The sequence below is a fragment of the Amphiura filiformis genome, chromosome 17, assembly GCF_039555335.1.
Source record: "Amphiura filiformis chromosome 17, Afil_fr2py, whole genome shotgun sequence".
NCBI classification, from domain to species: Eukaryota; Metazoa; Echinodermata; class Ophiuroidea; order Amphilepidida; family Amphiuridae; genus Amphiura; species Amphiura filiformis.
In genome coordinates, this window is record NC_092644.1 from 29,115,119 (window position 1) to 29,141,505 (window position 26,387).

General features: G+C 37.6%; 1 protein-coding gene across 2 annotated transcripts; it reads right to left on the minus strand.

The window, feature by feature from the left end:
• Positions 1–8,304: 8,304 nt before the first annotated feature.
• On the minus strand, positions 8,305–14,473 carry LOC140137582 (cytochrome P450 2F3-like). Of its 2 annotated transcripts, XM_072159307.1 has the most exons (4): positions 13,993–14,473; positions 11,623–11,976; positions 11,023–11,421; positions 8,305–10,469 (listed from the first exon to the last, which is right to left on the minus strand). In XM_072159307.1, exons 1-4 carry the CDS (start codon positions 14,363–14,365, stop codon positions 10,282–10,284), a joined length of 1,314 nt encoding a protein of 437 aa, XP_072015408.1. In that variant the 5' UTR covers positions 14,366–14,473; the 3' UTR covers positions 8,305–10,281. The 2 variants fall into 2 exon arrangements, with proteins under 2 accessions (XP_072015408.1, XP_072015407.1); XM_072159306.1 differs by having other exon boundaries at positions 8,306–10,469; positions 11,023–11,976.
• Between the last annotated feature and the right edge of the window lie 11,914 nt (positions 14,474–26,387).

The window sequence follows — 26,387 nt, forward strand, 5'->3', positions numbered from 1 at the left end:
ATGCTCACTGTACTCGCCAATCACTCTCCCACGCTAAGCTATGTTTACAAACTCAGTGTTTCTATATTGAAAGTATGTTTATACTGGAGTAAACTTTACAGATTTCTAGAATATGATTTAACTCATGTCATTTAAGGCTAGTACTTTGCTGTGCAGGGCCAGGCCAAAATTTGGAGGCCCCCAAACGCACCGTGAGGAAGGTATATATGCACTCAAGTGGCCAAGTTTTTAGATTGTACTATGACATTTGCGCGCGAAGCGCGCGACAAAATTCAATTTTAGACTATTTTAGCCCAAAGCTGAATTTTGTTAGGCCAGTGAACGCGAAGCGCGCAAAATTGTGCAATTTTTGTACCCTATTTTGGCCCAAAATGGTGTTTTTCGGATAAAATAGAAGATGCACACTGCACAGGACAATTTTGGGGGCCCCAAAAAATTTGGGGGCCCTGGGCCCGGGCCCATCTGGCCCTATGGTAAATCCGGCCCTGTTGCTGTGATCACATATCCCAAATCAGAAATCATGTGCAATTTTTATCATTCCGTTCGTCCTCGACCATTTGTCGACATAGTCTGAAGTATTGTCAGAGTCAGACGAATATCAAACGCACCACACCCAACCATGATGCTCATAATTCTCACAAATCTTTTATAGAAGGAGTGCGCGGGTTGAGCGTAGAGGTTCTGTTCTCACCAGTCCAGGTCCCGGGTTCGAGTCCCGGCCGTTCCCAGACGATTCCATATACTCGCTCTTGCAGGTTTCAGGGGTCTTCGGTTTCTTCCTGTATCTAAAACTGGGCTTTCTTCCCTGAGTATATCATGATAATGATCTACTTTGTGTCATATCCCATATCCATATCCTGTATTAAAGTACCAGTAAATCCAAGCACCAACCCAAACCAACCCAACCCAACCCTATAAATGGGAGTAATCTATAGAACATGTCGAAACGTTTGATATGAATTACAAATGTTATTGAAACGTTTTTTATATGAATGACAAATTTCATTAAATAAAATGAAGCAAGCCAAACGAATTATACAAACATGATAGAGTAACAATTTCTCCAAAAGAATAATGTGCACGTATAGCCCATGGCTAAGTAAGTGTATTAAGCAAGAACAGGTTCAAAGTTAAGTAAGAATCCCCGGTGTTTTCTTGTAAACTTGAACTTAGGGTCAGCACCACCAGCAGTCATGTTTTTAAAGCTAGGTTTATCATGAGGCAGAGGGCATTTAGCGTGCCAAAGAGATCCCTTTTCACAACATGTGAAAATATGTCCCAATACTAGTAATTTTAAAAGTTATACGAGCTGATACCGTATCATGCGTGGTAGTGCAGGAACGGGTAAATCAGCATTAATTAGCCTACTATATTGTCCTCGAATACATGTATAATTTTATATTATTCACACACCTGCTCTGCACACCACACAGGCAAACAGTGGCGTAACTAGGGGGGGGGGTCAAGGGAGGCAACGTGCCCCGGGCGCCACATTGGGGGGGGCCGAAATGACGGTGGATAAAAAACAATTCCAAGCGGTGAAAGTCATAATTTTCAGCATTTCAGCACAAATAGTCATTTGAAAGACCCATTTAAGACCGAAATTCAACTTCATTGTCACCAAATTTTATTAAAGTGGTGTTTGTGCAAATTTTCGCGCTTCGCGCGCAATTATTTTCAAAATTGGTTGCGGGGGGGGGGGAGGGGCATTATACATCCTTGCCCCGGGCGCCACAACCCCTAGCTACGCCACTGCAGGCAAGCAAACATTTAAACAAAATGCACACACCTGCGCCCCAGTGGTGTGGTCAGGATTTTTTTCAGAGGGGCTGATTCAAAGGGGGCAAGGGGCAGGTCAAATTTCCAGGGGTATACTAGTACATTGTAACGAAAATGGTCCAAAATGCATGTGCTAAAAAGTACAAAAAAATCTTAAATAATCTTAAATATCAGGGTAGTCGATCAGCAACCAAGAAGGGGTAGGTGGGTGGGGTGGCCCCTTTTATTTGCTCCACGGTTTGCGTGCAAACAATATACACTACTACCATTTCTTTATAAATCATAGCTTTAAGCCCATTTCCCTTTAAACGACCCTCAAGGTCATATAAACCTCGCCAGCGTTAATGTTCTGGCAACACCAGCTTGTTTGGAAAAGATTTTGTTTATAACGTATTGTTGCTATGGAAACATATATCAAAATAAAATAATGAGCATTGATTTTCTGCGTAGGTCAGGAGCTCGGCTGTTGTTCTAGTTTACAATTAAAATACTGATACATGCATTCGAAAAGACCATATAGTATTATAATATAATATAGTATAGTATAGTATAGTATAGTATAGTATAGTATAGTATAGTATAGTATAGTATAGTATTAGTATAGTATAGTATAGTATATACCGTCCTAATTTTAAAACTAAACCATGTGGGTAAATTTATTTTTTTAATAGATGCACTATCTAATTCTGCACATGACACCTCATTGAATGCAATGTGACCTCAAGAAGTAAAGTTATAAGCATTTGATTAGACGAAGGTCAGTTTGCCAATTTTAAAACTGAACCTTCGTCTAATCAAATGCTTGTAACTTTACTTCTTGAGGTCATATTGCATTCAATGAGGTGTCATAATGTGAAGAATTAGATAGTGCATCTATTAAAAAACCAAATTTACCCACATATGGTTTAGTGATAAAATTAGGACGGTATACTCTGCACTAAAATCGAACGCGCACGCGGGGCGCACGATTCCCACTATACCATGCGTGTACGCAGGTATACGGTCTTTTCAAATAGTGCCTTCTTATGTGACCCGGTAGGCTACTTTGAAATTGCCTTGCTCGATTTAAGCTATAGACGAATCCAACGAGCCAAGTCATATGGTCAGGATTTGACTGGGTCCCCGGCGCACCAAACTGGTGCCGTGACTGCCCAATTGGGTGAATTAAAGTCGCTTAAAATTCGATGTTAGATTTTTCATTATTCTTTTGTCTACGTGTAATACGGGTGATAGAATGCAGTTTAAAATACCCTCAAAGGCCGCATCATTTCACATTTTAGGTGAGATGGAGCCGACGGGGACCCAAATATGGCTGCCATTGAGGTGTAGGAACTAGCGTGAAATTGGATTCGTCACACCACATACGCGTGCACCTGCAAAACGTGCACCGTATACCCGAATATATAGTATACTTCTCTGTTATCGCAGACTTATATCAGTTACATAGCACGAATAGGGGTGAATTGAATAGACCTTTTCAAATCAAGATCGGAAAATCGCGCTATTTATTCAGTAAGCTAGGGGGTCAAATTGTACCGAAACTGGCGGACAACTAAATGTCATGAATTACGACACCCTTTTGCGCGAAAATGATACAGCTTATACGATGTGAACATGGGGTCATCGCGAGAAATATTATCTTAATGCTTTTATACACCCCAATCCTCAAGTTTCCAAAGCCCGATCCGTAAGTTTATACTTAACATTAACATACGTAATACGTATACAGTACACATACTTTACGCTCCTGACTTTTCCCTCCTAAATTCTCCTCCCAATTTCAGGAGCAAGTTTTAATTCACACATCTCCTTCCGTTGTTTCGCACCTAATTTGACCCAGACACAGGCCCGTACGCAGGATTTCATTGGGGGGTGCTGATTTTGAAAAAGTGGACTTTTTCCCTGCGTACGGGCCTGCCCAGACACCTTGAATTAACCAATCAGAGAGCAGGATTTTGACCCAAAAAGGCGTGATTTCCTGTCATTAACACCACTTCCGTCCATCATGATGTCAGGATCTCAACCTGCTCCTGGTACAATCCTCCTAATCCAATCGTAAACCTACATGCTATACTACTCGTCATTTTTCGTTGGCCAGTTAATTTGATAACTTGTTAACTTGATTGCATTGCACGTTGAGTATCCTTGGCAAAACTTCAAAAGTACCTCTCTCGTCCCATATAGATTGACCGTCGAAAGTGCGGCGTAGTTTGTGATGCCTGTTACACATTGGAACTTTGCGCGGTACATGATGCTGAGGAGGTACTTTTATGCGCGCGCGATAGGGGAAATTATTTCATGCTTCGGGTTTTGTTCGGAATTACTCGGTATGAAAAGGTCTACCGGTATATTTTTATTTTTATTGTTATTTATTTATTTGAACGGACGCTTTTGTATCAGCGGCACACGCCTAAATTGGCGGTGCGTTCATATAAAAGACAATGAACAAAATTCACAGTACAATCAAAATTATTTACAATCATATGTACATAGGTAAATCAAATCAAATCAAATCAAGTTATAAAGAACAATTATACAGATTTTACCAGCATCACTTAGTTGTATTATAGTGATACGACTATTATATAGAGGGATTGCGATGTTCCATACGCGGCACGTGGACCGTGCGTTAACACGCACGTTAACGGTTTATACGTACATTGGCTGTATAATCAACTAACGATTTTGGATACAGCATTCGGCCCTCTTGCGGCCAAATGTTTGAAAAGAAAATCTCTTAAACTCTGGAGGTCGTTCTTATGGGTTTTTTAACGGTGAAGATAATATAACGAAAAGTTGGCTTCATTTGATTTTTAGAACAGGCTTAACATGTCCCTTAAAATCGATTGTTTTTCAGTGCTTCCCGAATATTGTTATTACAAAAACTTAATATTTCTGCAGAATAAGGACCATTTCATGCATATATCATGACTTTACTTTCAAAATGAGATTTTTTTCGTGGTGAAAATTAGGCGCGTCGCATGAACCTCGACATGCTGTAAAAATCAGCATATTTCAACCCCATCCGTGCGTTTTATAAGTTATATGGGAAGTACCACATACGTTTCAATGGACAATCTCTACGTTTGAATATCGCGTATAAATGAAGTTCATTTTTAACACATCGCTGTTCCTTTATTATAATGCTTTATTAAAAACAAAAAGGATCATAATACTAATTAAATTTTCCTTCGTTTATTCATTACCCTTGACTGTCTAAAATATATTGTGCAATAGACAAATCTCCACGTTCATTTTGAACGTGTAAAATCTTCAAAACTGGCTAAATACGTGACCTCACTTCGATACAGGAGAGTGGTTTTGAATAGATCGACGGGCGTACTCCGCGGCGTTTGGAAATCGCAATCTCTCTATTATGAGGTTTTGAGGCCTCATTCACATTCACGCCCTCTATCGATAAGAACGTTCGATGACCAGATAATCTATTTCTTTTGTTTTATATTGTATTATGAGAGAAAATATAAGTATTTGATATAAGCATCTCGAAATTTGTTTTTGTTTGAGTTTGTTTTATGAAGCTTTCAAAATCTATTTCTTTTGTTTTATGTTGTATTATTTTGAGGAAAATTGTGAAGATTTGAAACCAGTATCTTGAAAGTGAATTCTTATAATTTCTATAATAATAGAAAAGCCTCATAAAACAAAGGGCAACCTACGAATAAGGTTTTTGATATTGTATTATGAGGAAAATCACGAGTAATTCAAGTAAACGTCTCAAACTAACTTATTCTTTTGTTTGACTACGTTTTAAATTGAAATTAACTTCTATGTTTTGGCCAAAATGTCCTCAACTGACCTGGACAAGGTTAAAAGGTTTTAATTTTTTAGCAAAAGTTTTTATTTTGTCAACAGATCTGTATTAACGATTACTAGTATTTAAACATTTTCCTGTACATGTGCAATAGCATAGTTCCAGTAAATAATGTTAGTAAGATACGACCGGTTATAATTCCAATAACATATTTTCAGTAATATAGATCCAGTAAAATAATTATTAATACTGCTAATTATAATAAGTTCAGTAATCAGTAAATAATTCCAATAGCATATTCAAGAAATGTTTTCACTAATATGTGTCAGAGAATATGGGTCATCTATCATTATTTCGCTCAGATATACAATTCATGCTTATTTTGATTTTATTTTTAAACCCTCTGCTTACTGTATGTAACAAAAAAAGAAGAAGAAAAAAAAAAAAAAAGGAAAAAAGAAAAAAAAAAGAAAATCAAACCGAACCATACCCCATCTTTTGAAAGTTTATATTTTCATCAAGGTTCTTAAGACAAAAATTCCAATTTTGATATTGACACACAATGCAATTTAAAGACCGGGTCTTTGTTTTTATTTTCCCACACTTTGTTTTTACAACTGGTATCTAGTAGTCGCGCTACCTCTAGGACCGCTATACCTAAGGTTCACTATCTCTAAGGTTCGCTATCACTAAGGTTCGCTATCACTTATTACAAAAAAGTCCTTTACTTCTAAGGTTCGATATCACTAATTTCAAATATCGTTCGCTAGGCCTATCTCTAATTTAAAAAAAAGGTTCGCTACCTCTTAATTTTATTTAAAATCAGAGATAGCGAACTTTATTTAACATTAGTGATAGTGAGCCTTATTTAAAATTAGTGATAGCGAACCTTATTTAAAATTAGTGATAGCGAACCTTATTTAAAATTAGTGATAGCGAACCTTATTTAAAATTAGTGATAGCGAACCTTATTTAAAATTAGTGATAGCGAACCTTATTTAAAATTAGTGATAGCGAACCTTATTTAAAATTAGTGATAGCGAACCTTATTTAAAATTAGAGATGGCGAACCTTATTTAAAATCATAGATAGTGAACCTTTTTTTAATAAGTGATATCTAATTTAGATATAGATTTCCTTCAAACGTACGTACAATATTAAATATCGCCCCTTTATCCATCCATGTAAAAAAAAAAGCACGAGAACATTTTCAGCGCAAATGTGAACAATAGCACAATTAGCATACGTTGGTTCACGGAAACTGCATTGTGGTCCTGAAATTGCAAACTGCGAAGGTGTGCCGTATACTACTTTAAGTTGGAGTTTATTTTGAGAAAAAGCAGTGATTATGTCAAAAATATAGTTAGTAGGCACATTCGTTTCACCATAGACCCTGGAAGATATTTAATAAACATTTGGTCATATTTTATCAATATTATGAAATATTAATACAGTAAACATACTATTCTATAGTAAATCGGTTATACCAAGTAACTGATGAGGCATTAAATATGCAGGATATTATTCATCTTCCTACCCGTACTCACGTCCTATTTTGGTTTCGGACCCGTACTCATGGAGTGTGACCCGTACCCGTACTCATGGGACCCGTACCCGTACTCATGGCATGGGACCCGTACCCGTACCCATGGCCTGGGACCTGATACATGGCTAGATGCATGTAGAAAGTGAGAGTAGATCTACTCTCACTTCCCAGATGCATGTTAACTCCACTCACTCATCATGCTCATGAATCATGCGAGCCCGGCATGCGAATCCTCTGATCATAATTATGGTTACATGGATGGGTCTGGGTGGGAGTAATGCAAGGATCCACTATCCAGATAGCAAGTGCCCTGAATTTTAGCCTGGCCCAGGGCCCTGAAAAAGGTAAATCTGGCTCTGGCTACACAAATTGTATGTAGGCTACACAGTGTAGATACCTACATTGTGATAATCTCCAGCCTGTGCACACTTTATGCCACCCATATATAGGGATACCCATAACCATAGACCATAGTGGGACCCAGTATTTGAGTCCCAATTCTCGTACCCGTACCCATGGCCCGTACCCGTACCCATACTGGGACTCATACCCGTACCCGTACTCGAGTCCCAATTTTAGGTTCGGACCCGTACCCGTAACTGTACTCATGGCCAGGGACCCGTACCCGTACCCATGGCCTGGGATCCGTACCCGTACCCGCACCCATGGTCTGGGACAACCCGTACCCGTACTCATGGCTTGGGGTCCGTACCCGTACCCGTACCGGGACCCGTACTCATGGCGGGTCCAGTCTGCTCACAGACGTGGCTTTTTACTTCCGCAAATGGCCGTTGGTGGTATAGCTTCTCTTCTCGAACTATGACCTAGGTCACGACATTTAACCCTGTGCAGTTTCATCCTCCTGATGCAATATACCAAAATGTAGGCACGTAACAAATTAATATTAAGTTAATATTTCCTCATACACTTTCAATACAAATACTCAACAACACTGAATAACATGTCCCTGCAACCTCGGACTTAAAACTACTAACAATAGAGTTATGGGTTCACCCAAAGAGCTTTCAATAGAATAGAGTGGCAATAGATATGTAATGCTTTGTTCGTTTGATGCCGATTAGAGTTTGCGACAGGCTATTCTTAAAAGTGGTACCATTGTTTGGAACAAAGGGTTCCGCCATTAAATTGGTCACTGATCCGGCATCATATCGTTATGAATTCGGCAGAGTGACGAATCGAGAATTTTGAGTAAATTGAGTTTTTGTATGATTATGTTTCAGGTTATCTTTTATTTCCACCAAAAATTAAAGGTAAATCATAATCCTAGACTAGTACTTATGTTAATCTAAATTAAATTAAAATATTGTCTCTGTTTATATATACTTATTATGATAGGCATAATGTGTATGTATTATGTTAAATAATTACATTATTGCTTATGCCAAATTACTTTGGGTCTTTATTTTCATCATAATTTGAAATATGTTTTCATATTCCATACCGTTATTTCATTATTTTACTCCAGATTGTTTATATTTATTCTAAATCTGCACATATCATGTATGTATTTCTCTATCTGCTATCACTAAATTACATTGATACTTAATATTAGATTACTTTTGCTCTTCATTTTCATTATTATAATTAAACTTACCAATCTGGCTTACCAAAACAAATTAATATTAAGTTAATATTTCCTCATACACTTTCAATACAAATACTCAACAACACTGAATAACATGTCCATGCAACCTCGGACTTAAAACTACTACATGTAAGATTGTCTAACAATAGAGTTATGGGTTCACCCAAAGAGCTTTCAATAGAATAGAGTGGCAATAGATTATGTAATGCTTTGTTAGTTTGATGCCGATTAGAGTTTGCGACAGGCTATTCATAAAAGTGGTACCATTGTTTCGAACAAAGGGGTTCCGCCATTAAATTGATCACTGATCCGGCATCATATCGTTATGAATTCGGCAGAGTGACGAATCGAGAATTTTGAGTAAATTGAGTTTTTGTATGCTTATGATTATGTTTCAGGTTATCTTTTATTTCCACCAAAAATTAAAGGTAAATCATAATCCTAGACTTGTACTTATGTTAATCTAAATTAAATTAAAATATTGTCTCTGTTTATATATAATTATTATGATAGGCATAATGTGTATGTATTATGTTAAATAATTACATTATTGCCTATGCAAAATTACTTTGGGTCTTTATTTTCATCATAATTTGAAATATGTTTTCATATTCCATACCGTTATTTCATTATTTTACTTCAAAAATTATTTATATTTATTATAAATGTGCACATATCATGTATGTATTTCTCTATCTGCTATCACTAAATTACATTGATACTTAATATTAGATTACTTTTGCTCTTCATTTTCATTATTATAATTAAACTTACCAATCTCGCTTACCAAAACATATTTATAAATATATGTTTACAAATACGCACGTGACCACCTGCGCGCTGCCATAACAGCTTGTAGACAGGAGGTCTAGATGCATGACCTTTGACACAGCGGATGGTCTTCCTGTACATTTGAATGAAAATGCGGTAAAGCAACACCAGATTGTGGCGTAAATTTGTCTATTTCTTGGAGTTCGTGATAATATTGTAAACGTTTCTGTCGATGAATAGTCTTTCCGTCTGCAAATTCTTTCAAAATGTTGTTATTAATAACATATCAACAATTCTGAATCCCCAAATGTGTAATAGTTTTGCTATTTAAGTAGTACTAACTTTGATGATATTTGTCCAAAAAGTTCGTATCCTTTCCTGTATTAGCCTTTCAGAGGTATGGCGGACACAATAGGATGGCGCTACACGAAGTGGGTAAAGTCTTTTGAATTTGGCGGGTTTCACCCGTATTGAATACTGCCCTCCTATTGTGTACGCCATGCTTCGAAAAGGCTAATTGCGTGACGAGTTGGTCCCACCACAGATGTGGTCCCACTTAGTGGCCTTGGTATGGATGTGCGATGGGTCACGTGCGTATTTATAAATACGTATTTATAGGCTAGCTGCTAGTTACGTTTGTTCCTGTGCTTAAAACTTGTTGTACCAAAGTATGTATTTTTCTCCTAAATTTGTTTGTTTATCATTGGATTGGTTACATTGTGACTTTTATTTGAGAAAAACATTGATGAATAGATTATTTTGAATTTGAAAATTTTAATATGACGATGTCTAGTTATTAATTAACAGCTACATGCACTCTCGTACAACAGCGCAAATGTTGTATGGATATGGTGTCAGGACTCCTCTTGCTTTAGGATGAATATCGACACTTTCCATCCCGTCCGGCTTGTGGAAGCTAAATCGATGCATCAGGTGCGTGTAGAAGATAAAGAGTTCCATCACAGCTAACTGCTTGCCAAGACACACTCGTTTACCTGTATTGAATAAAAACGTTCAGACAATTAATATTAATTTATTTGAAACCATAATTTCAAACTGCTAGTTATATGAAGCCTTCCCTGATTCTACAATGCGTACAATTGTTTATCAATCTGATGATCAAAATGATTGACCCGAGTAAACCAGTGCAGTGCTCATTATGAACTTTTCACTTTGTTAAATTATGAATCTGCTCAGGTAATAGAGCTTCGATAAATCAGATGAGTTACGGGTATGCATATGAATTGATTTAATCATGGTTCACCATGCGTACATTTATTGTTCACCACACTGAAGAGGATACCCGAGTGCTCATTATGAACTTTTCACCATGTTCACTTTGCTCAAACATGAATTTGCTCAATTATGAATCGAGGCAGAATCTCGATCAATCAGATCATGAAGCTATATGCACGCGATTTGTTAAAATTTGGAGCATATACAAGAATGTAGTTGAACGAGGCTCAAACGTTTATTCTGTCATTCACATTATGATATCAAAGAATAGAAACATATTATGGAACACTTGCTCAGTAACCAGTAACGTACCTGCTCCGAAAACCATCTGTTTGGGATTTTTCTTGAATTGCTTGTCGTCGTCTAGGAACCTCTCAGGTTGAAAACTATCAGGTTCAACCCAAACGGAAGGGTCGCGTGTTACGGAGTACAAATTGGATATTACATGGGTACCTTTTGGGATGGTATACCCCCGAAATTCTACCTCTGATCTGTTGTATCGTAAACCTGTAATGGCTGCAATGCTGGCGAAACGTTGTATCTCATGGATGACAGCTTCTGTATAGGGTAGATTTGGTTTATCGGATAGTTTTGGTAAACGATCGCGCCCAACTACTGAGTCAATTTCTTCCTGTACACGCTTTTGTACATAGGGGTATTTCAGCATGTACAAAAGTGACCAGCGTAAGGTGATTGACGTTGTTTCCGTTCCTGCAAAAAAGAGGTTGTGAATCACAGCCACTAATTCGTCATCACAGAGATATGTATCGACGCCTTGTTCAGTTTTCATTTTCAAATCTTTCAAGTAAACATCAATAAAGTCTCTCATATTTTCTTCGTCGTACGTATCTCGATGTAAATTCACAACATCTTTTATCTTCAATCGAAGCTGCATATACGATGGTAACCCACCTTTAGGAAAGAAAGGTATCTTCGAAAGAAATGGCGCAATGAATAAAAACAATTCTGTAGGCAGGTGAGGCACAGCGTCCTCTAGCAGATGTAATAGAGTTGTAAACTCCAAATCATTGTATTCAAATCGCCTACCAAAGACAACAGAGCAGATCACATTGGAAACGGCATTGTAGAAAAAACTGCTCGGGTCAAAAGCTTTCCCATTACTAGCTTTGATTTCATGCATTAAGAATTCACTTTCCGAGGCAATTTGATCTTCAAAGCTTCTTTTACCAACACCAAAACCTCTCAGAACTGTCAACGAGAACTTGCGATGCTCTTTCCACGGGTCGCCGGATGCCAGAAGAATACCTGTACATAAAGATTAAACATAAACATGTGATAAAAGGAACATGAAAGTTCTGATTTTCAATAACATGTTCTCTCAACTCACTCTGCTTTTTGCCTAAAAAGAAAGACGGAAGGAAGGAAGGAAGGAAGGAAGAAAGAAAGAAAGAAAGAAGATGAAGAGAAAAATTATTTTCCCTGTCCGGGATTGACCCACCGACCCCTTGGGTGCCAACCAGCAGAACGGGTATAGCAAGCCACGCATGTGACCGTCTCCCGGCGAACGGTTTCGTGTAGTTTGGCATAATTACGCAATCGGGTCACGGGGCCGGGGATGCATGGTCTTGTAGTCGCTTCGTGCTGTATGGTTTTGTATGGGCTAGTTTATCTAGTAGCGTTAGGTTTAGGGCAGACCGATATCTTAATTATTAGATTACATAAAAGTCTTGGGAACTACGAGTAGAGGGGCTTTTTTGAGCTTTCCTGATTCGATCAAAGTAATAAAACATTTATAGGTTACAGGTCCCTCAAACAATTTGTCATATTTTACCAACGTTTAAGCTAAAAAAGAGCGAAATAACTCATTCAAACTTTTACTCGTAACCCCCAAAAGTGTTCAGCAACACCTGTTGCCAACTACATTTCAATAAAGTGTCTAAGTTCACCTCTTAGAAAGCTGGACTGCGCAAGGTCACCTGATGTACCTGTCACCGAATTTGGGTCACACATTAAAACAATAAACTTAAATATTATTGTGCTTGGCTGTAAATCTCAAGGACAGAGACAGAATTCTTTACAGTAACTTAATTTGTCAAGAACAATTCGTAAGGGACCAGTTAACGTCAATGAATAACTTACACCAGTTTGTTTGACGCGACTAGCGACTTCTGAGCTACGCTACGCTATCATTTGTTTATCATAATCATGATAATATGGTGTTTGCGTGTGTGGAATGGGGGTGGGGGTGGGTGTGGATGGGGTGGGGTGTGTGGGGGATGTATGTGGAGAGTGGTGGCGACGAATGGGTGGGTAGGTAGAGGTCGGAGGCTTCTTCCTGGTTGAAGGTGTACGGGATGTGCCAGGGTTTTGGGGTACCTTTTCAGTGATTTTGACATGTTGATGGGTATTTGGGCAAAAGTGCATCTAATTTGGGCATATTTTGGTGCTTTTTGTGGAATATTGGTATACCGATGGGTTGCAAAAACAGCAACAAGTAGGCTACCCAGCAAACACAAAACGTTTTCGACATCATTCGCAAAAGGTTATAAAAGGTTGTCAGAAAACGTTTAAATGTCGGGTTATATAAAGGGTATATTAAGAGTATAAAACGTTTTCATACCTTTAAAAACATTTTTGATAATCTACTGCTCAGCAAACAAAAATGTTTTACAGAAAACGTTTAAATGTCGGGTTATATAAAGGGTATAAAAACGTTTTAATAACATTCCAAAAACATTCTTGAAAACTTGATACAAAACATTCTAAACAGAATGTTATTATGGGGTTGAAAAAATATTTTGCGAAAAATGTTTGCCCAAAATATTTTCAATAACGTTTTAAAAACGTTTTCATGACCATTATATAACCCGACATTTAAATGTTATTAAAAGGTTTTGAAAAAAACATTTCTGTGTTTGCTGGGTTCAAATATTTTAACATAATGTTATTTAAGTATTGACACAATATTTGGCAAAAATGTTTGCAAAAATAGTTTACAATAATATTTTTGAAAACATTTAAAAATATTGTTGTAGTGTGTTTTCATACAAAACGTTTTAAAACGTTATCATGACCTTTATATAACCCGACATTTTAATGTTATTAAAACGTTTTTGCCTAAACCAAAAGCCAAAATATAACTTATTTAAAACGTTTTTAAATCGTTTTTGTGTTTGCTGGGTATATAGAGAAAGTCAGCATCAGCTAGCATCCGAAAGTTTCCGTGGAACATCATTCCCCGTACAAATTTGTTCGATGTGTGTGCGTAAGTGCGTCAATTAAGATTCCATCCGTCAATTAAGATTCCATGCTTTAACCTACCTTTTGCACTAAACATCTTGTTTGATAGTTGTTCTTTGTATCCGGGCGATTTCCAGTTGAACTCTTCACGTGTTAAAGACTCGTGTACTGCGTCATAACCACTGATAACTACGGCTTGTCCGAATGGGGCAGATAAATAACATACAGGTCCATACTTCTGAGCTAAACTGCAAAATAGTTCGTGAAATGGCAGTTTGACTTGCACTAGTTCTGGAAGACAGCCGAACACAGGCCATGATCTTGGACCCGGTGGAAGATTTTTAATTCGCCTACGATGTCGGTGTACGATGAACGTGAGAATAAGAAACACAATTAAGCAGAGTAGAGCTGAGCGAACATTTACAGAGGCTACCAAATAATGCAGCGCAGCCATTGTAGATATAAAGCTGAAATATTGCCCTGCTATAACTGTATTATTACTATTATTGAATACGGTATTTCAATATTAATACATGTACATGACCGTGCAAAATATCCATAGTTTCACATACAGCATATTGTGATAAAATAAATGTACCGGAACTTTGACCTTGACGTTAGGGGCTGTGCAACATAAATTATGATCAGGCCCGTATACGCAGGATTGTATTGGTGGGGGTGGGAAATTTATTCGCCCGGTAATTTTTTCTTTCTGGGACACCCTGTATAAGGTACACTTAGAGTTTATACTCTATATAAGGCACACATAGAGTTTATACTCTTTATATATATTTCTCTATTATTACTATATTGATACATTTAATTAATTTGGTTCTTCATTTTCATTATATTAAACATGTTTTCCAATTTTACAAGAATTTTTTTCTATATTCAATATGCTTATTATCTATTTAGCCTACATTAGTTTTTATATCATGTGATTTGTTTTATGTGAGAAAAACATTGATGAATAAATTATTTTGAATTTGAAAATTTGAATTTGAAGATGTCTAGCTAGTTATTAATTAACGGCTACATGTATGTAAGTAGTTAACGCCCAGTTTCTTTGACAAGCATTGTGGGTAAGGTTCTGGAAAAGTTAGTTTCTTCTCGTATAAGGGGTGGTGCAATAATTATGTGTACCCCGAAGGGTGAATTATAGGGGGGGGCAAAGATTTTTGGCAGGCCAAAAGGGGGGGCAAGCATTTTTGGCAGGTCGAAAGGGGGGTCAAGCGATTTTTGGCAGGTCGAAAGGGGGGGGCAAGCAATTTTTGGCACAGATATTTTGGGCACCGTTTCTATATTACGCCCTAAAAGGCGTAGGAAAACGTTACGAACACGTTCAAATATGCAAAATTTCCTGCTCACTGCGCTCGCATTATATGTTAAGACAATTTAAGGTTTTAAATTCGGGTTCCCCAAAATCTTGCATGTGTAAAGGGGGGGCAAAGATTTTTGGAACGTCAAAGGGGGGCAAAGGTTTTTGGCACGTCGAAAGGGGTGGGGCAAAGGTTTTTGGCACGGCCAAAGGGGGGGCAAGCGATTTTTGGCAGACCATTTTGAGAATTCACCCCGGGGTACACATAATTATTGCACCACCCCTAATGAATTATGTCAATGCAAATAGTAATTTGTCTGATAATTAATTTGGATTTCGCAGTGGTAGGAATTGTGAGCAAATGCTCACAAATTTTCCATCTGCTTAGTAAATCATTGGATGATCGTAAGTGTTGGCTTGTTGATGGTATTTTCTTGGATTTTAGTTCTGCGTTTGATAAAGTTGATCACAATCTTTTGCTCGGTAAACTTCATTCTATGGGAATTAGAGGTCAACTTCTTCGGTGGATTCAAAACTTTTTGTACATGCGTAAGCAAAGGATTATTTTCAAAGGTGTGGTTTCTAAATGGTGTAATGTAACTTCTGGTGTTCCTCAAGGCTCTGTTCTTGGTCCAATTTTATTTCTGTTGTTTGTTAATGACATTAATGATGTAGTTTCTTCTTCTCTTTTCCAATTCTATTTTCCGTCCTATCTATGGTGATTTTGACCATGACATTCTTCAGCAGGACATTGAAAATATTTTCCAGTGGTCAGTTTGTAACAAACTTCCTTTGAACCTTTCAAAGTGTTCTACTATGCATATGACTAGATCTAAGTCTCCTAATTTCTGTAGTTCTTATATTATGGGCAGCCATGAACTTAAAAAAGTTGATGAATTCAAGCTACTTGGAGTTACATTCAGTAAGGACCTTTCCTTCGATTCTCATATTGGCAATGTTGCAAATAAAATTTCTAAGCTCTGTGGTTTCATAGTTAGATGTACCAGAAATATGACTTCTGTTGCTTTACTTAATCTTAAGTTACAAATCTCTCATTTTGCCTCATATTGCTCATTGTGCTTGTGTCTCCATTTCAAAGGAATCATATTGATAGGTTGGAAAAAAGCCAAAGGAAAATCACACGTACTGTGTTCTACAAAGATTTTCCTGAAGTTAATTTTGAAGATCGTCCTTCATATGCTGAGAGGCTTGTAGACCTGAAAGTAATTAAACTTGAGGATGTTTCCAAGTGTCAAAGATTAGTCTTTGGATTTAAAATAATCAATGAGATTGGGCCTGTTTTTTTAGGTTCTTTGGTTCAAAGAAGTATTTTGGATAATTCTAGGCTATTGCACCAAACTGATAAAAATTCTTCTTTCTTTAATTCTAGGTTTGTCTCCCTTCCACGCCTTTGGAATGGAATTCTCACTGAACTGCACCATGTTAATAACCTAATTGTTTTAAAGTCTGAATGTAAATCTTTTACTTGAATATAAAGCTTAAGGGTACTACACCCCTCGATAAATTTGTGTCTATTTTGCATTTTCTCAAAACTAATAACACACTGGTAACAAAAGTTATGTGTATTATAGGGGCAAGGAATCAATTACTACACTGGAATTTCAGTGACCCAAGACAAGCGGTTCGTTATTTATGATAAGAAATAAGGTACCGCTAGGATGTACCTCATTTCCTATCATATATACTGAACCGCTTGTCTTGAGTTACTGAAATTTCAGTGTAGTAATTGGATCCCTTGCCCCAATAATATACATAACTTTTGTTGTTACCAATGTGTTATTATTTTTTGAGAAAAATGCAAAAATAGTCACAAATTTACCGCAGGGGTGTAGTACCCCCTTAAATGATTGTGGTATACATGCTTTGGCTTATATATTTTCAAATGCTTGAATTTTATGCATTATTTACTAATTAACTATGTATTCATTCATGTGCAGGATGATGAGTGGGCACTTCTGTGTTTTGGCTTTCAGCCCATTCACTCATCCTGAATTATTTGCTTTTGTGTGTAAGAAATGTAAAGTGTGTAAATGTACTGTTATTTTGTTATTTTGCAAATAATTCAAATAAATATTATTATTATTATTATTATTATTATTATTATTATTATTATTATTATTATTATTATTATTATCGTACAACAGCGCAAATGTTGTATGGATATGGTGTCAGGACTCCTCTTGCTTTAGGATGAATATCGACACTTTTCATCCCGTCCGGCTTGTGGAAGCTAAATCGATGCATCAGGTGCGTGTAGAAGATAAAGAGTTCCATCACAGCTAACTGCTTGCCAAGACACACTCGTTTACCTGTATTGAATGAAAACATTCAGACAGTGTATTAATGATACCAATTTATTCGAAACCATCATTTCAAACTGCTAATTTCTTTACCAATCTAAAGATCAAGAAGTTAGACCCGAGAAAACTATTGCTCACTATGAACTTTTCATTTTGCTAATTTTTGAAAATTGAGGGGTTACTAGTACCTTTATGATGATTGAGGGTTACCTTTATGATGATTTGATTTGTCCATGGTTCTGCACATTTACAATTATTATTCACCAATCTGAACATGCTGAAGGGGCAGAATTTCGATCAATCAGATCAAGAAGCTATGTATGCACACGATTTATTCAATTTTGGAGCCTATACAATAATGTAGTTGAACATCACGAGGCTCCAACGTTTATTCTATCATTCATATATGTTATATACCAAAGAGCAGAAACATAAATTATGGAACACTTGCTCAGTAACGTACCTGCACCGAAAACCATCTGTTTAGGATTTTTCTTGAATTGCTTGTCGTCTAGGAACCTCTCAGGTTGAAAACTATCAGGTTCAACCCAAACGGAAGGGTCGCGTGTTACGGAGTACAAATTGGATATTACATGGGTACCTTTTGGGATGGTATACCCCCGAAATTCTACTTCTGATCTGTTGTATCGTAGACCTGAAATGGCTGCAATGCTGGCGAAACGTTGTATTTCATGGATAACAGCTTCTGTGTAAGGTAGATTAGGTTTATCAGATAGTTTTGGTAAACGATCACGTCCAACTACCGAGTCAATTTCTTCCTGTACACGCTTTTGTACATCGGGGGTATTTTAGCATGTTCAAAAGTGCCCAGCTTAAGGTGGTTGGCGTTGAATCTGTTCCTGCAAGAAAGAGTTGGTGAACCACAGCCACTAATTCGTCATCACTGAGATATGTATCGACGCCTTGTTCAGTTTTCATTTGCAAATCTTTCAAGTATACATCGACGAAGTCTCTCATATTATCTTCGTCGTACGTATCTCCATGTAAATTCACGATATCTTTCACCTTTAATCGAAGCTGCATATATGATGGTAACCCACCTTCAGGAAAGAAAGGTATCTTCGAAAGAAATGGCGCCATGGCTAAAAATAAGCCTACAGGCAGGTGAGGCTTAGCGTCTTCTAGCAGATTTAAGGCGATATAATACCCTGATTTTCATCAGTACCCATCTTCTTTTTTTTGTTGCAAATTTATAAAGTATATAAATATGTTCATCATCTCATGTCCTGAACTTATAAAATATCTCTACATACAAAGTGGTTTTAAACCATTTTAGAAAATCATTTTAGCCCTATATATTTTTTTGTTTACTGTATCCTGGTAACTGAGATGTGTGTTTCATAACAAACCATAATTTATTCTATTGAACATGTCCAAGTAGAATACATGAATAGAATACATTAAATCCTTTGTTATACTATCTATAGAAATGTACTCACTGATTATAACACTGAATAAATTAAATAGGCCTAATCTCTTCCACAAAGACAATTTAATACTACACCATGTATGTATCTTCTAATGTGTTGTTAGGAAAAGAGATTAAAAAAGGCTATAAGGTCATCAAAGGTCAGGTTATAGGTCAATTGGTTCAGGTCAAATTCAGGCATCAATTTTGAATACATGTGATAGTCTGTGATATCATACATGTCATAATGAGGCATCAATTTTGATATTTTGTCTGTTACTGGATATATAATGGAAATGTGTGAGGTGGATATACTAAAATACCTTGGGATGTAAATGGTGAGTACAATTTAGATTGCCTAGTTGAGATGGATTGGGCAAATAAATATAAAATAGTTACCAAAATCACAAAAATTAAGCTTACGGAAAACTACCTAATATGGTGGTATAGGTGACAAAAATACAATCTTTTTCAACATTGCTGTAGTGTGGTTGTAATAACCTGTTACCTATGGCTTAATTAAGTTTCAGTGACATAGTGTCGCAAGTTCAAAATACAAAATATAGCTCAACATTGAAAATAGAAGCATTTTAACCGGTTCGTTTTTGATAGTTGTGGAGCACCAAGTTCATGAAGTCATAAAAGAAATCAGGGACCACTTATTCCCATTTTACATATCAACATTATTTCCCTAATGTGTTAGCAACACATATCCAAAATCAACGAAATCCGTTGATAGTAAGCTTTCCAAAATGAAGTGAATTTAAAACATCAGTGATGTACCACTTTTTGGCTTATACCATTAGAAGCATGTACGCGTCATTGATACTGATGCCACCAATTGAACGAGAAGATTTGCCCCTTCATTTTGCATACCACTTTGTCCAATTTCTTTTTCTCATTTCTTCACAAAATGCAAAAAAATGCAAAAAAAATGCAATGGGTGTAGTACCCCCTTAAGAGAGTTGTAAACTCCAAATCATTGTATTCAAATCGCCTACCAAACACAACAGAGCAGATCACATTGGAAACGGCATTGTAGAAAAAACTGCTTGGGTCAAAAGCTTTCCCATTACTAGCTTTGATTTAATGCATTACGAATTCACTTTCCGAGGCAATTTGATCTTCAAAGCTTCTTTTACCAACACTAAAACTTCTAAGAACTGTCAATGGGCTATTCCAGAAATTTTCCACACACCCCCCAAAGGTGACAAAGTTCAATTTAATACAAAATGTGGGATTTCCCATGAATGGTTTTGCAAAATCATATGTGATTTCCCGAGCCACCTATAACATAGCAATGGGATTTCCCAGCCAAATATTTAGCGTGTACATTTGGGAGTTGGGATTTACATGCATTTACACCAAAAGGTGATCGGAATTCCCAATTTTTTACATTCCGATGTGCATCTGGACGGGAAATGGGATGTTCTTTCGACATTTACTGATAGGAATTCCCAAGCAATATTGAGGGGGAAAGATGTGGGAAATCCCAATGTCACCTTTGGGGGTGTGTGGAAAATTTCTGGAATAGCCCAATGTGAACTTGCGATGCTCTTTCCACGACTCACCAGATGCCAGAAAAATACCTGTAAAGATTAAACATGAAAGTTCTGAATAACATGTTCTCTTCTATAAGGGGCTATGCAATAATTATGAGCCCTGTGGGGAGGGTAAAATTAAGGGGGGGGGGCAAGCAATTTTGGCCAGCCGAGAGGGGAGGGGGCAAGCAATTTTGGCACACATTCATGGGGCGCCTTTTAAATAAAACGCTCTAAAAAGGCTTAGGAAAACAGTACGGAAACGCTTTAATATGCGCATTTTCCTGCTCGCTGCGCTCGCAACATAATATATATAGACCATTTAAAGTTTGCAAATTGGGATCCCAAAAATTAGCTATGTGTAAAGGGGGGGCAAAGAATTTGTGGCGGGACGAGGGGGGGGTGCAAGCGATTTTGGCAGGCCGAGAAGGGGGGGCAGGCGATTTTGGCCAGCCGTTCGAAATTTTACCCCCGGGGCTCATAATTATTGCACCGCTCCTAAGGCAAGCCGATAAGTACTAGATTACATGACACGCACGATGCCTTGTATTTAAACATCGATAAGAGGAGCTCTTAGAGGGGCTGTTATTGACGTTTGAGGAGCTGTCCTGATTCGATCAAAGTAACAAAACAATAGGTTACAGATTTTACTGAAAAAGAGTGCAAACGTTTACCCTAACCCCCCAAAATTTCAGCAACAGCTGTTGCTTTATACTGCATGTGACAATGAAGTGTCTAAGATCGCTTCCTAGAAAGCTGGACTGATGAGCAAGGTTACCTGATGTACCTTTCCGAATTTGGGTCACACAAATTATATTTAAAATAACGCATCTGGCTGTAATACTGTACCAGGGGCAGAGAAAGAATTCCCTAGTACATGTAGTAACTTAATTTTAGTAGGGGACCTGTAGCTACTTAACTTCAAGTGATGAATAATTAATACATCAGTTTGTTTGACCCGACCGGCGACCTCTGGCTAACTAACCTTTCATTAATTATGTGTTTGCGCAATATGTATTCAGACCATTTAGGTTTGGAAAGTGGGATCCCAAAAATTTGGCATTTGCAAGGGGGGGGGGGCAAAGAATTTTTAGTCCGAGAAAAGGGGGGGCAAGCGATTTATGGCGGACCGAGGGGGGGGCACACAATTTTGGCGAACCGTTTGGAAATTTTACCCCCTCGGCTCATAATTATTGCACAGCCCCTTACAGCAATATTTAATGTCCTGTGGAATATTTTCACTTATGGAACAACTTTTGTATCTCCACAAGGTTGTGTGTCTCCATAAGGCATACTCAGAACGCACATAATTATTTCCACAAGGTATTACGTATAGGACCACATACTCACACACCCAGGAAAAAACTTGGACATTTTCAGATTTGTGTGTGATCCATTTTAGGTATTAAGTTCGCGTATGGGTGTGGGAGTTGTGTAATGTGTAGGGTGGTGGCGATGAATGGGTGGGTAAGAGAGGCTATCCGATTATTACTATGTCAACTGGATCACGTTTTTGAGTTCTGCACCACGATCGAAATGATCGCAACACAAAGTCTATGGTACCGGGGTATGTACTATCAATTCCAAAAGGTGCGTGATCCAGTTACCAGGGAGTTACGTAACCACAATGCTGGCGAATTATTAAAGAATGAATGCTTAGCCCTACCTTTTGCACGAAATAGCTTGTTGTTAGATAGTTGCTCTTTGTATCCGGGTGATTTCCAGTTGAATTCTTCACATGTTAAAGACTATTGCACTGCCTCATAACCACTGATAACTACGGCTTGTCCGATTGGAGCAGATAAATAACATACAGGTCCATACTTCTGAGCTAAACTGCAAAATAGGTCGTGTAATGGCAGTTGGACGCGCGCTAGTTCTGGAAGACAGCCGAACACAGGCCAGTATTTTAGACACGGTGGGAGATTTATAATTCGCCTACGATGTCGTTGTAAAATGAACGTTAGAATAAGAAATACAATTAAGCAGAGTAGAGCTGAACAAACATTCAGACATGATGCAGTCATGTCTACAGTAAAATTCACCTCGACCTTTGCAGGACTTAAACCCCATTAAAAGCTATTAAACCAAGATAACACTCATTGAAACAGCTCAACTGATTAAATCGGATCTTCTCTGGCTGTGCACATGTGTCTGTTTTATATGTGCGATATAGCAATGAGCTGCTATAATACAGCTTCAGTTGGGTAACCGATTATAAAGGAAACGCAAGGAAACAATGGTATGTAGGCCTTTGTTCACGAAATGAGACAATGGCCTGCTTTTTGTTAACCAGCATTCTTGAAAATGAGCAACATAATGATTGTTGACTTAACACGGTTTGGAAATAATTTCTTCATATTTTTGGTGTTATCTGTCGTTTACATATCCTTCCTAAAACACAAAATTGCGACCCTTTGTCAATCACCTACAGTACCCAATTTCGGCATACTATATAAGAAACTCATCATAATGATTGCCAGAGAATAGTTTAAATGTAGCTTGTACCGTTTTTTGTGGCATCCTTCAGAAGTGAGCGGTCCGATACCAATATTTTCGGTCAAATCTCCATTCAATAAACACGGGGAGTTGGCTACCTATGCCTTGCCCTCACTCATATTTTACAAAAGTGCGACTATTTCTGAACATCTAACCTAGCTGTAATTTTAGGTCATGTTAGAGAAATATATTTGCTAGAAGTTTGGAGAATAAGTTAAATATTGGCTGGTCATTTTTCACACAGTGATGTTAACTAGGCAAGTGCCCATTCTTCCAACATACATCATTTGTAGAGGTCACGCGTCAATGGTGAGAGCACTGTGTATTGTGTATAGGAAAACGGACAGTAACTGCAGTATGAGAGGCTACCAAGTCATGCAGCGCAGCCATTGTAGATAATAGAGAGCTTGCGAAATGAAGTTACTTTAACTTTAACGTCTAGAGGATTATAGAGGATTATGTATTCAAAACCACCTTGGTTTTGAATACATAATCCTCTATAATCCTCTAGACGTTAAAGTTAGAGTTAAAGTAACTTCATTTCGCAAGCTCTCTAATAATTAAGTTAAAATATTGCCCAGCTATAAATGTTTCCGGCCGAGGTTTCCGGGCAGGGGCGTCGCAAGACCTTTTTCATTAGAGGAGTCAATGATTGCCGACGAGCCGTCTGTGTGCCGACATACCAAAAATCTAGAGCGGTTGTCACCATAGCTGAACCATGTTACATCAGCCGGGGAGGGGGGACTTTGTTTTCATTTGACACCTTGGGGATGATAGGCATACCTTCTTGGCATTTCGAAATAGACCAAAATATGAATACTGACCCAGGGGCTTATGAGGAGTGTCACCCCGGTAGGGAAATCATTTTTAATATATTCTTATTATGGGCCATTTATTTACTTTTACAGAGATTTGCGGGCAGTCTTGGAATTTTGCGAACAAGTATATTCCATATTAAATGTCAAGTCTGTATCTAGAAAGTTGCCAAACCTGTGTTAGGATTAGGAGCCCTATTGTACGTCTTCTGATTTCATATATGCCTACAATTTAACCCATACATAATAGCTAAATAAAACGGTATAATCTGGTCAAATTGGTAATACATATGAATAAATACTAGGGTAGCTGCAGGTAATATGGGACAGCAGGTAATGTGGGACACCTGTTTTCATTTTAACAAAAAGTAGCTTAGAGAAGGTAAACACTTTAAGTTGATTTCTTAAGTGTTTAGAGACATCAATTGTGCTTCTAGAAATGCAGTTTTGGAGTCTGTGTATCAAACTCTTGGAAATCAATGCCAAAAAGAGTGAAATTGCCCAAAAAATTATGTCGTTTTTTTTTGGCCTGATATAAAATCAATGACGTCACATTTTATGATTGTGACGTCACATTTTATGATCTTTAGGTGATGGGTTAAGCTTATCAGCAAGTAAAATTCCACTGACAAGTGGCACTTTCCTTTATAAATGATTATTTTCTCTGATTTTCAACTGAATGGGTGCAGGTAATATGGGACACATAGGAAATTGTGTGCATTGTCAATGCGAAAAGCAAAACTACCGGTATTTAGAAAATTGAATTTTCTTGTAGAAATTTGCATTTAACATTCAAAATCATATAACAAAAATGTTTTTAGAACAAAAGAGTGATTTTCTGAACTTTTTGATTTTCACCATAGAGATAACACAGTGTCCCATATTACCTGCACATGCAGGTAACATGGGACACTTGACGATGACGTCATTTTGACGTCATAGCGTCCAAACAAACATAAAAACAAGGTAACATTGCCTGTTTTATTAATCTTAAAGGACAGGTTGTTCATCATAACAATCTCTTGTGGGCATATCTTCTTTAGTTTTTATGCAAATAAGCTAAACGTCCTTAATGGTCCCATATTCCCTGCAGGTACCCTACTATTTTTTTACCGAGGGGTCCTAGGGTCAATTCCCGGGGGTACCTAATGAAATCTTTCTTCATCTTCTCTCCTTTTTCGTTCCTTCTCTGCCTTCCGATAAACAAGGTCATCATCTACCATTACGGCGCTTTTTGAGTTGTTGCATAATACACATTATCATTATAGCCCTAACTAATGGAATGCCATAGTGCCGTAGAAATGAGAACATGACATTCCTGTTGATCGAGTCAAAGGCTTTCTTGAAGACGATAATTGTAATTGTGAGAGGAAGTTGATAACTCTGTAAGGCCTCCAAGGAAGTGGATGTGGTACGCAACTTCTACCTAGCATATTTAGTTCAAAAAGAAGATTTTTGTTGCAATGCTTCCCTTATGTCTACATTATTTGTTTGATGTCTTTTCTCAACGTTCATGCTATTTATACATATAACATTTACAACGGCCATTCATTTACGAAATTGGCTATTTTTTATTTGAACAAAGGAATAAATACAACAATTTCAGGTTTATGTTTTATATTTTACTTCGGCTTTTCAACTGTCTAATTAGCCGCAGTCTGTGGCCCTCACGGACTTAGCGAGCGCGTAGCGCGAGACGTTCATTCGAGCGCGTCAGCGCGAGTGTGTGCTACTGTCTAATTGGCGCATTCAGTAAGCGTCAGACTTATAAAAACGAACGATTGAAGTAACAGATCGCTGGTTCGAGCCCTTTTGAAGCCGTGAAAATTGTATTTCTTTTCATTATGCATGATTACATTCCGATTCATGAAATTTACTAGAGCGTAATCATCGGTGGCGTAGATTTGGGTGGGGGATGGGGTTGGAAAAATAGTGAATCCAGCACCTTTTGGCGACCAAATAAGTTTATGGTACTAATGTTCATGATGTTAGTGCATGTCCACAAACCACGCACTACTCAAATGTACTTTGAATTTTTGATCCCGATATGGCGTACTCAGGCCGCTCCCCGGGGGAGGGGGGTGGAACTGGTTAACTTCAACAACCCGAGAAGATTGGCCCAATGTTTTTCGATGATTTAAAAAAGTGAAAGTGAAGGATAATAGGTACTAGCAACCTAAAAACAATGTTTTGTATAAATCCAATTCTTTCATAATTTTTTGACAATTTCCCCACCCTGTCTTCTTCTTCTGTCGTCCTTTCCTTTTTGCCTCCCCCTGCTTTTTCACCGGGGGTCTTGCGCCCATAAAGCCCCCCACCCCATATACGCGCATGGATATTTAACGAATTGGGTTGTGAATGTGATCCAGGAAGGTGTCCCATATCAGCGCATCTTGCTATTGTGTTAGTTGGACAACTGCTTGGTTACTGACATGTTTTTAAGGTAGAGTATTGAGGCAAACCTGTGTGTAATTTTGGTTAATTTTGATGGACAGGATTTTAAGATATGTCCTTGTAAAAAATTATAAGTTTCTTTTTTGGCTTAGTGTATAT

Bases quoted from the DNA above. Each gene is read 5' to 3' on its own strand.
- LOC140137582 (XM_072159306.1), bottom strand. From the start codon at position 14,365: ATGGCTGCGCTGCATTATTTGGTAGCCTCTGTAAATGTTCGCTCAGCT. The intron at 11,977-13,992 runs GTAGGTTAAAGC...CTTTATGTACAG, and splicing joins CAAGATGTTTAGTGCAAAAG to GTATTCTTCTGGCATCCGGC. The intron at 10,470-11,022 runs GTACGTTACTGG...TATTCAATACAG, and splicing joins ACAGATGGTTTTCGGAGCAG to GTAAACGAGTGTGTCTTGGC.